Consider the following 12,058-nt stretch of genomic DNA (forward strand, 5'->3'; position numbering starts at 1 on the left):
GTGTGCAGAATCCCTAAAAAAAAGGTGCCATTCTCTGGCTGTAGGAGAGAGTGGATGGCGTATTGTGAACAGGATGATTCTGATTCTAACTCTGATTGGTTGTGGCTTGTCTTTTGGTTGGGGTTGAGTTGAAGGTCTTCAGTGTGCTCTGAGGTAAAGTGAACTGCCCATGTGGTGCTGTCTTTGGTACAAAGTAACAGCCAAAATTTGTAAATTTAACTGCAAAAGACAAAGAGTGGTAAGTACAAGAGAAAGAATGTTCAGTACCAAGTTAGACAGGTAGAGAAATAAAAGGCAAATGTGTAATGGCTTCTTCGGTTTCTAGGGCATTTTATAACATTTACTTATCTGTAATTAATCATCACAGATTGATCAGTCAGTGATTGGTCTGTTCAACATGGTAGTACTTTAGTGACTCCACACCTTGAGGAAACAAGTGGAGCATTGTCCAATTATGTACACACTTGAAGTGTGAGTAGGAACTCCTAGAGGAGATAGTGGGCTATGAGTAGAAACTCCTAGGGGAGGTAGTAGGGTATGGAGTAGGAATTCCTAGAGGAGATAGTAGAGTGTGGAGTAGGAACTCTTAGGGGAGATAGTGGAGTCTGGAGTAGGAACTCTTAGGGGAGGTAATGGAGTATGGAATAGGAACTCTTAGGGGGGAGATAGTGGAGTATGGAGTAGGGACTCCTAGAGGAGATAGTGGGGTGTGGAGTAGGAACTCTTAGGGGAAATAGTGCGGTGTGGAGTAGGAACTCCTAGAGGAAATAGTGCGGTGTGGAGTAGGAACTCCTAGGGGAGGTAGTGGAGTGTGGAGTAGGAACTCCTAGGGGAGGTAGTGGAGTGTGGAGTAGGAACTCTTAGGGGAGGTTGTGGGGGAGCTGGGGGTTTGGACAACGGTATAGGTCTTAGGAGTCTGCTAAGGTTGGGCAGCAGGAACTGATGGCAGTTCAGGTTGTAGTTCAAGGATGTTGAAGCTTGAGCTGTAGGCTTAGAAGCATATTTTTGCTGAGATCAGAAGTTTCTTCTTGCATTAATTTTTCTCATTTTCTGCTTATAAGTGTGCTGGGAAGAGGTCAGGAGCTGGTGACAGTAGCAGTGTTGGGGAGAAGGAAAGGCTGAGCATGTAGGGGGTTACATCAGTTGTTTCTCTTAATGTCCTTTTAGTTCCTTGTTGCTGGAAACTGGAGCACACCCAAAGCCACACATGTCTGTACATATAGATTACTTATTTGTTTGTTTGTTTGTTTATTGTCGGTTGTGGGGCTTGAACTCTGGGCCTGGTCGCTGTCCCTCAGCTCTTCAGCTCAAGGCTAGCACTCTAACACTTGAGCCACACAGTACCACTTCCAGTTTTCTGGTGGTTAATTGGAGATAAGAGTCTCACAGACTTTCCTACCCAGAAACCGTCATCCTCAGATCTCAGCCAGGTGTGAGCCTCTGGTGCCCGACCTAAGTGTAGATTGTGGGTTCTCTGGATTAAAAAGCTCAAGCTTCTGAGCTACATATGGTCTGCACAGTGGAAAGATAGTTCTTCTGACCACTCCTTCAAGCATTTTTGTATCTATTCTTCATGAAAAGGTGAAGTTTTTTGAGCAAGGTCAAAGGTGGCATACAACCAGCCTAAACTATAAATGATTCTAATTTGATTTTTGTCTGGGACTTCCTGATCTTTTTGGTACGTATGGTTACCCCAGAGGCTAGACAAGAAAGTCAGGCAGCTGGAGCTGGTATGGCTGTCACTCTCTCCTTTATTAAAAATTCAAGCTCTCAGTTGTTTTCCCAAGGTAAGGAGCTGGGTCTGGGAGCGACACCAGATTACTAACAGGCTGGAAACTGAATAGTGGTGGCCTTATGGGTGAAGGTGAACCCACTGGCTCAGATTCTTGTAGACTCACTGAAGCACCATGCACATGTGGAGAATTTGAGTGATTTGTGGATTACAGTTTCAAGCCAAAAGTAGCTTGGGGCACCCTGAGGGATGCAAGGAAAGGCTTGTATAGGGCAGATAAGCAAGTGTTCTGCCCTGCTAGTAAAAAAGTCTTCCAGTAAATCAGTGACTACTTTTGACTGGGTGGACTTAACTTTCATTTTTCTATAATACTTAATAGTAAAAGAAATAGCCCAAAGTTTCTTTAGTGTTTGTGAAGCAAGCAAAATCTTAAGTGTCCTTCATGGCTTAACTGACCTGGTCTGATCCTGTGATTCTTCAAGCCTGGTCCCTAGTTTAACTTGCTTTAGCAATCTTTTTTTTTTTTTCCCCTCAGTTGTACAGCTTGAACTCATGGCCTGGGTGCTGTCCTGGAGCTTTTTTCTCAAGGCTAGCGTTCTACCACTTTAAGCCACAGGGCTACTTCTGGTTTTCTGGTAGTTAGAGATAAAGTCTCATGGACTTTCCTGCCCAGGCAGGCTTTGAACTGTGAGGAGATCTGAGGAGATCCCAGCCTCCTGAGTAGCTAGGATGACAGGCGTGAGCCTCAGGCCTGGCAGCAGTCTATTTTTAGATGTGAATGTAAGCACTAGTTGTTTTTAATTTAGAGAGGAAATAATGACTACTTGAAACATGGATCCACCTTCTGTTTCTGCTCTCGAATGTTTCACAGGAAAGAGGTCATTGACGGCTCCAGCTTCCTTTGGAGGTAGCAATCCTTGTAGACACTTCTTAGATTCCAGGATCTTCCTGGCAGCCACCATCTCCTGCCCTTGCCTTTTATGGCTAGGCAGGCTCTGCCCGCCTGTACCTTCCTTCCCGTGGGCAAGGTGGATTCTAGCTCTGCCACGCTCAGTTTTTGCTTCCTGCCTCATCACTTGTCCCTCCCTTAATATAAACTATAGCTTGTAAGTGCCATATAATTACCATTCTTAGCAGCAATTATCCCCTACTTTATTTTTGTTTTTTCTAACTTTTCTTTCAGCCTAATATGTGGGCTCTCTAGATGATGGTAGTGGCAATAGTGTCCTAGACAATAAAACATTATTAAAACCTGACAAATTTCTTTTTGTGGGCATAATTTTAAAACCTAGTGAGGAAAATAAGGTGTCATTATGTTTGAAATGCTTTTTTGTATGAAAGAAAATTTAGGAGTTGCTGATGAATATGCAGCCTCTCCTCTGACTTGTGGCCTAGATCTTGAGAACGTGGGTAGGAAGTCATTCTTGAGGACTCGCACGTGCCATGCGGCATGTCTGGGAGAGGCACAGCATGCTCCTTGTGTCATGTCATGGTTGGTGTCAAGCAGCATTGGACACCTCCCATAGAGGAGTACTATTATGCAACACAAGGCATTACTCTTATTTCCATGTCTTTGAGGGCACTATGAAGACCGATTGTTCTCTGCACTCTTTGTAGTTAGGGCTGCATGAGCTGATGTGTGTCTGTGTGACTTAGGGCTGGCCAATGGTCCGGACGCCCTGGAGACGGATGGCCTTCAGGAAGTGCCTCTATGCAGCTGCCGCATGGAAACACCTAAGAGCCGCGAGATCAGCACCCTGGCCAACAACCAGTGCATGGCCACCGAGAGCGTGGATCATGAAGTAAGCCTGTTCATCTCACTTAACACTTGAGCAAGAACTGTTATGCCCCAGAAGCACAGCCTTCCTGTTAAGCTCCAGCCATAGTATTATGAGATAGGAAACCTTTTCAGACTTCCCGCAGGACTGGTGGACAGCCATTAATAATCAGTTATTAAAATGAGAACTAGGAGCTTCTCTAAAGAAGATAGGATACAAAAAGCCCATATTCTTTCTTTTATGACTGGTTTTTTTTTTGTGTGTGTGGGGGGGTTTTTGGGGGGGGGGTCCGTCATGGGGCTTGAACTCTAGGCTTGGGCACTGTACCTCAGCTCTTCAGCTCAAGGTGAGCGCTCTACTGCTTGAGCCACAGCACCACTTCTGGTTTTCTAGTGGTTTATTGGAAATAAGAGTCTCATGGACTTTCCTGCCTGGGCTGGCTTTGAACCGCAATCCTCAGATCTCAGCCTCCTGAGTAGCTAGGATTACAAGCGTGAGCCACTAGCACCCAGCTATGACTATGTTTTTATAGAAATCCTTACTGTATGCAATGTATTTGATGTTGGTATAATTTGTGGAGGGGAAGGGAAAAAACAAATTGTTTAAATAGGGATCCAGGTGAACCCATCGCAACAATGAGATGTACAAGACATTATATCGAAAAACGAACTTTACAACTTTGGCATGGGGGGGGTTAGGGGATGGTAAGGGATGGTAAGGGGAAACAAAGGAGGAGGCAACAAAGCTTGATAAGAATGTGCTCATGGGGCTGGGAAGGTAGCTCAGTGATAGAGCACTTGCCTTGCACGCATGAGGCCCTGGGTTCGATTCCTCAGCACAACATAAGCAAAAAGAAAAAAGCCGGAAGTGGTGCTATGGCTCAAGTGGTAGAGCACTAGCCTTGAGCTGAAGAGCTGAGGGACAGCGCGCAGGCCCCACGACTGGACCCGAAAAAAGAAAAAGAAATGTGCTCATTACCTTGCTCATGTAATTGTAACCCCTCTGTATGGTATTTTCACAATTAAAAAAAAAAATCCTTACTGCCTGCTATATATCACTTTTTGTCCTCCACCATTTTGAACCACTGTTTTAAAGCAAACCTATTTTACCACTAAATGTCTCAGGACTTTTTTACCCCCATCTTGTGTGTGTTTTTTTGTTTGTTTGTTTTGTTTTGTTTTGTTTGCTGGTCCTTAGGCTTAAACTCAGGCCTAGGTGCCTGAGCTCTACCTATTGAGTCACAACATAACTCCATTTCTGGCTTTTTGGTGATTAATTGGAGATAATGTCTCACAGACTACCCAGGCTGGCTTTGTACCAGAATCCTCAGATCTCAGCCTCTGGAGTAGCTAGGATTATATGCTTGAGCCACTGTTGCCTGGTCCTGGGGCCAGGCACTGGTGGTTCCTGTGTATAATCCTAGCTACTCTGGAGGCTGAGATCTGAGGATGGTGGTTCAAAGGCAGCCCAGGCAGGAAAATCCGTAAGATTTTTATCTCTAACCACGAGAAACTCAGAAGTGGAGCTGTGTCAGTCCTGGGGGTGGCTTGAACACAAGGCTTGGGTGCTGTCTTTTAAGTTTTTCTGTTCAAAGCTAGCGCTCTACCCTTTGAGCCACAGCTCCACTTCCAGTTTTCTGGTGGTTAATTGGAGATAAGAGTCTCACAAATCTTATTGCTCAGGCTGGCTTTGAACTGCAATCCTCAAAATTCAGTCTCCTTAGTAACTAGGATTACAGGTATGAACCACCAACACCTGGCCATATTTTGATTACTTTAAAACAGTTTTGGGAATTGATTTCAAGGCCTCATACTTTCTTGTTTCTCTGTCACTTTCCCTACTGGGCTACAGCCCTCTTACTTGTGTTCCTTGTGTTGCTTTGGGGATGGCAGGCCTGTGCTGTGGCACTCAGCCCCTGTGCTTGCCCAGCCAGTGACTGAGGAGGGAGACTTGTGAACGTTTAAGGTTGGACTTGAACTGCAGTCCCCCCAGTCTCTGCCTCAAAGGATTATAGGCTTAGGCTACCATGCCTGGCTCGAGATATATTTCTATTAAGGAAAAAGAAAAAAAAGAAAAGATTTCCTCATGTTACATGCAACAAGTCCAAGTTTCTTTTACTAAGTAGTATCTTGTCCACAGTAAAATGTTTGTCAGGAAAAAATGCCTTTTTACAATTTTTCTCATGAGATCCATATAGATTCCACTCATCATATTTGTTGCAGAGTCTTGAAAGCCTTTTATATCTCTGGATTAGAAAATCCAGAATGTTCTCTATCATTCTTCTAGCTCCCTGAGTCACTGACCTGCCAGGGAAACTGGAACCAAGATTCTGAAGTTAGCTGATGGCTTTCTTGTGCTATTTAAGTTGTGCTCCTTATGAGCAGGTCTAATTTTTTTTTTGGGGGGGGGGGTTCCGGTCATGGGGCCTGAACTCTGGGCCTGGGCACTGTCCCTCAGCTCTTCAGCTCAAGGCTAGCGCTCTACCACTTGAGCCACCGCGCCACTTCCGGCTTTTTTTTTTTCTTTTTGCTTATGTGGTGCTGAGGAATCGAACCCAGGGCCTCAGGCATGCAAGGCAAGCGCTCTACCACTGGAGCCACCTTCCCAGCCCAAGCAGATCTAATATTTTAAACTTAGGTTATTTAATGGTGGCAGGGATGCTTTGGAGGGCATACAGTGAGGCAGAAGATACGTTTGTGTGAATTGGGGTTTCTTCAGCCACCACCTGTTCCACATCAATCTTTCACTTAACAAACTTAACTTCTGCTGTGACCACTGCCTGAGTCTGTGACTTCATTACAAGTTGCAGTTGTATGTATCTGTCATTTTGCTTTTAAGTAGTAGCTAGAATTCTTTTACAACCTTTCCCTCATCTGCTGGGGTGATCTAACATCCCTGAATAGGTTTCACATTGGGTAGGCAGAGTGCATAGTTACATGTCTTCTTCGTAGAGAAGTGCATTGTACTCTGGACTCGTGATATGCAGTGACTTGTTTTGCTTCTCTCCTTTCCCTTCCACTTCTCTTCCTTCTGTAGCAATTATAGGAACTCATGTATACTAGATCCAGTTGACCACAAAACAAATGTGAGGTGAGTCCATCTCAGGTGAGGTCTGATAGCACCAGCAGAAATGGATGCCCTTGCCCAGTCTGCCTGCCCCTCAAAGTTTCTACTTTCTGGAGTCTGTGACCTCCTGCACTCAGGTTGCAGTTCAGCTGTTTCTTGGCAAAACTGCGGCTTGGTTTGTAGCCAGGGTCAGATCAGTTCAATTGTTTGCAAGACTATAGGGAAGCTGGCTCAGGTCAGAGCATGTGACAGCTGTCTGATTCCCCCCCCCCCCCTTTTTTTTTATTTTTTTTATTTTTTGCTGCTAACAGCTACCAATGACTATTTATCATGCATTGGGAGGAGGGGGACGGTGTTCTGAGAGGGTATTCTCCTAGTTCTGGCACTGATTGTGCACTTTTGGCCAGAATATCTTATTTGCGTCTCATTATGCAGTGGTTTACCTTTCAAAGGCAAGGTAGGTAGAGGTTGTCTTATTCCATATTTACTAGTCTTTAAAACATAGATTTTATTCTCCAACAGATCCTGGACTTGACCAGTTTGTCCTTTTAAATACCATGATCTCTCCAGTGGCAAACAACGTACATGCTTCTTTTTTAAAAAATTTTATTGGGATTAAGGGATTACATAAATTTTACAGTATTGTGGGATAGTGATACTTAGCTAAAGTCACAAACACATTTTAACTGTCACAAGGTAAATTGTAATTATCATGGTCTATAAAGTTTATGAATTCTATGACCTTTGACAATACTACTATTTCTTCCAAATCAGGCGATACGTACCTTTCTTTCCTTCCGCTTAGTGTCAGCTGTTCCCTCTTTCTCTCTCTCTTTCCCTCCCTCGCATTGCTGCCCTTGAGTTGCTTAGTTCACTTTCATCAATGTCCAGTACAGCTGATGGACTCCTCTGCCATATTTTTTTACCCATTTCCCTCTGATTCTGTGCTCTCCTCCTAGCTTCCCTCAGATGTGCACACATACATGGATTCTTGTAGTACTTCTGCAGGGTATTGCTGTTTCTAGGCCCCTGTGACTGCTGTCTTCCCCTTAGTTCCTGTCTGCTCAGAAGCCAGCTCTTCACACTCAGCTACTGGGGGGGGGGGGGGGGGGGAAGGTCCATATCACACACACACACACACACACACACACACACACACACACACACACACACACACACACACACACACACACACACACACACACACACACACACACACACACACACACACACACACACACACACACACCCTCAAGCAAACACTCTTCCACATATTCACACTCACTAGCACTGATGTGCTAGGGAAGGGCACTTCTGTATTTCCTTTCTGGAATCATTGAAGCATTTTCCCCCTTGGAGTTAATAATGCCTTGTTTTGCACTTTTTGTTTTCTATCTATCAGTTGTATAAACTAGTACACTAGTAAGGTTGATCTCTTTATGGACATCTTCACATCCATCTTGTGTCCTGTTGGCCACACTTGTTTAGCTCACTCTATTAGGGGAGCATAAGCGTTAGCCCCTTCTCCAGAAAGGTTGCTTGGGAGAGAACTGTTTTGAGACTTTGTGTTCTGAAATGTTATATGTCATTTAATGGACATTTCGTTTATTGTTTTCAACCACATTTTTGCATCTGAGAACATTTATTGACAGTGTTTCTTGCATGTACCTCTCCCTTGTTCTTATTTTGACTTGGTTACATGTGTGTGTATCTTGAGGCTTGAACTCTGGACCTGACTACTGTCCCTTGATCTTTTTTGCTCAAGTCTAGTGTTCTACCACTTGACACAGCTTCACTGTTGTTTTTTAAGTGGTTAATTGGAGCTAGAGTTTCACAGACTTGTCTAAGCTAGCTTCAAACTGTGATCCTCAGGTCTCAGCCTTTTGAGAAGGCTAGTTAGCTACCGGGACCTAGTTTTTCATCTAGTTTATCTGAAACTGTGCTAGGCAATGTGGCTTCAATAAAGACATCAGTGTGTTGGTGTGTTTGCCATTGCCACCCTTACCAATTTCTCTGCATCATTGGGCAATTTAGCACAGAATAAAAGAGTCCTCACCTGTGGATGTACTGGGCTGTGCTGTAGAGCAGTTGTAGCACAGGCTGTGATTTTTTATTTTATTTTATTTTTTTTTGGGTCCGGTCATGGGTCCTGAACTCTGGGCACTGTCCCTCAGCTCTTCAGCTCAAGTCTAGCGCTCTACCACTTGAGCCACAGTGCCACTTCTGGCTTTTTTTTTGCTTATGTGGTGCTGAGGAATCGAACCCAGGGCCTCAAGCATGCAAGGCAAGCGCTCTACCACTGAGCCACCTTCCCAGCCCCATGGCTGTGAGTTTTTTGCCTGGGGCAGGGACTACAACAGTCTAGAGCTGGTCTAGACCTTACTGCCAGGTCTCAGGGGCACCAGTAGTAGAGGATCAGGAACTTAGCTGATGTAACTAAGCCAAGTAAGAAAGCCAAGTTAGAAAAACCTGGTACTAGTCAGGCGCCGGTAGCTCATGCCTGTAAATCTTAGTTACTCTGGAGGCTGAGATATGAGGATTGCAGTTCAAAGCCAGCCCGGGAAGGAAACTCCATGAGACTCTTATTTCCAATAAACCACTAGAAAACCGGAAGTGGTGCTGTGGCTCAAGCGATAGAGCACTTGCCTTGAGGTGAAGAACACAGGGACAACGCCGAAGCCTAGAGTTCAAGCCCATGACTGACCAAAAAAAAAAAAGAAAAGAAAAACCTGGTACTACTCAGGGTCTTCAGGAGAATGGCCTGAAGGGAAAGCAAAGGAAAGGTACCCTGCAGACAGATACTGATCAGGTATTATGTGCTCACCTCACTTGTGTTGTAGTAAACCAACACTAAGAGCTTACAAATTCTAAGTATCAGGTACTCTGAAGATTTATTACCATTTTTGTTGGGTATAAGAATGGTTTGAAAGGATACAAATGGCTTATGAGAAATAATACATTTTGAGTTATTTATGGACAAAACAAAAGATTTTGGGCTGGGGTTCTATAGCTCAGTGGTAGAGTGTTTACATAGCAGCCACAAGTTTGGGTGTAATTCTTTGTCTCTAACTCAATCACTAAGTCAATCACTGCAACAACAACAACAACAAAAAATGATGTGATTTCACTCTTAAATACTCCAGTCCACTGTCAAGCAAATAGATTATGAGGAATGGCTCAGGTGAAAATGGAAAATATTAGCCAGGTGCAGGTGGCTCAAGCCTATAATCCTAGCTACTCAGGAGGCTGAAATCTGAGGATTGAGGTTCAAAGCCAGCCTAGGCAGGAAAGTCCCTGTGAGATTCTTATCTCCAATAGACCACCAGAAAAGTGGAAGTGGTGCTGTGGCTTAAGTGGTAGAGCACTTGTCTTGAGCTGAGGGATAGTGCTCAGGCCCAGAGTTCAAGTCCCATGAAAAAAAGAAAATGGAAAAATGTTAACAATTTTTTAAATTAGGTGTGGGCTCATGGGTTTTGTTATACTTTGTCTCTATTCTTAAAACTTACCCCCTCTTCCCCCCAAAAAAAGTTTAACAAAATATTGATGGGCTCCAATGCTGATTAGAAGGTCTTGGGGCTTGAACTCGGGGCACTGTCCCTCAGCTTCTTTTGCTTAAAGCTAGCAATCTGCCACTTTAGCCACAGTGCCACTTCTGGCTTTTTCTGTTTAAGTGGTACTGAGGAATTGAACCCAGGGCTTCATGCATGCTAGGCAAGCACTCTACCACTGAGCCACACTCCCAGCCCCTGACAGGAAGTTCTTTGTAGCAGAATGGAGGCCAAGTTTGGGCTCTGCCATGTCTGCTCCTCTCATAAGCCAGCCCCGTCTCCCTTGCTCTTGAGTCTGCTTGAGCTCTTACACCTGGGTCCTGCCCGAAGGCGGGCAGGTTTGAGTCCTCTCTGTTTTGACAAGTAAGTGCTTTCTCTGTTGCTTTCCATCTTGTGGGGACACTTGTGGCTCATCTTTTGTTGGATCAGCTATGGGCTCCTGAGTATACATGTCCCAATCCTCTCCCTTCCAAGTTTGGTCTGGGGCTATGGGGTGATGCCCTGTCATTTTGTAAAAGCCTGGGTGAAGTCCCACGTGGGTGCCCTCACTCACTGGCTTTCATGTTTGTTGTTCTGTTTCATGTTCTGTTATGGCAGTGGCCTTGTCCTTCTGGATGAGTAAAACCACATCTTCAGATGGAGTTTTAGGAAAAGAATATACATAAGGAAGTTTTTGATTTCATATTTCCACTTTGAAAGTTTCCAGAAACTTTGTGCTATGTCTCGTTCAGCCTGCCTCATGGGTTCTGCCTCTGTTTGCAGAGCTCATGGCCACCAGCTCACCTTTGCAGCCTGGCTGAGCAACAGCATTACGGCAGCAGAGCAGAAGAGTGCTAGAGGCCATTTATGTCTCATTCGTTTTGGGGGCATTGGTAGTAGTGCTTTTGTGAATTGCCACTCAATTCTTTACCCTCTTTCTTCTCTTCCTGTTTCGTTTTGTTTTCTTGCTTTCAGAGACGTTTACATAGTAAACCAGCACTCTGCAAAGGGTCACTCTTGGCCTGGCATATTGCAGCATGTAGGAATGTCTTGGATGTCTTCACGCAGAGCAGCCTTTGCCTCCGTGATGATGGCCATGGCTTGCTTAGCCTGGTCCTTTTATGACCTCCATTGCCCACGTCCCTCAGGCAGGCCAAGGAGACTTGGTTCCTCTGTTTCTTGCAACTCAGCTGTGACCCCATATCCAGGACCTTCCAGCTGCTCCAAGTTTCTTAGAGGCTAATTGCACTGTTGTCTAATGCTTACCTAGGATGACCTGGGCTGTCCTGCCTGGCACATGTTCATTGTACAGACTCCATTCGCCTTGATTTCTGCCTGAGTTAAGCACCTGATTCTCTGAATGTGGTACCTGGCTACCTTCTTGCACAAGTTAGGCAGACACTGGTGGCTTCCTCTTTTAGGTTCCCACTGCTGATGGTGTGTGACAGATGCTTGATGTGTGCTCATGAGTGTAGGCCCATCTCACAAGCTTACGGCTCCTTCCATCAGCCTTCCCCCCCCCCCCCCCACACACACACACCTCCTGTGTGTTGGGCAGCTCCTAGTGCCTAGGGTGTGGAAAACTGTCTCCTCAAGGCTCTGTCACTGACCCCTGGTCTTGTCTGCTTGCAGCTGGGCCGGTGCACAAACAGCGTGGTCAAGTATGAGCTGATGCGCCCATCCACCAAGGCGCCGCTCTTGGTGCTCTGTGAAGACCACCGGGGCCGCATGGTGAAGCACCAGTGCTGTCCTGGCTGCGGCTACTTCTGCACAGCGGTAAGAGCCCAGCTTGCTCACAGGACCCCCTGCGCTTCTTCTGTTGAGCCTAACTCATCCCTGCTGAGACTAATCTGGTTTCAAGTCTGGGGCTCACCCAAGGAAGTCTCCAGGATTCTGCAAGCTCCTCACTGCAGCTTTTGAGCTTCTTGTTGTAGATAATCAATCCTCTCTCCCCT

The 12,058-nt window shown here is 45.3% G+C and overlaps 1 protein-coding gene across 6 annotated transcripts in view; it reads left to right on the plus strand.

The window, feature by feature from the left end:
- The window catches only part of Ehmt1 (euchromatic histone lysine methyltransferase 1), a 129,675-nt gene that overhangs the window by 77,614 nt on the left and 40,003 nt on the right, over nucleotides 1-12,058 (plus strand). For all 6 annotated transcript variants that reach the window (XM_070015169.1, XM_070015166.1, XM_070015171.1 and 3 more), the window contains 2 exons: nucleotides 3,389-3,534; nucleotides 11,736-11,879. In XM_070015169.1, coding sequence (XP_069871270.1) covers nucleotides 3,389-3,534; nucleotides 11,736-11,879 — 290 coding nt within the window. The remainder of the gene's footprint in view (nucleotides 1-3,388; nucleotides 3,535-11,735; nucleotides 11,880-12,058) is intronic.

Source organism: Dipodomys merriami, unplaced genomic scaffold (genome assembly GCF_024711535.1).
Source record: "Dipodomys merriami isolate MVZ:Mamm:240054 unplaced genomic scaffold, mDipMer1.0.p SCAF_11, whole genome shotgun sequence".
Lineage (NCBI taxonomy): Eukaryota > Metazoa > Chordata > Mammalia > Rodentia > Heteromyidae > Dipodomys > Dipodomys merriami.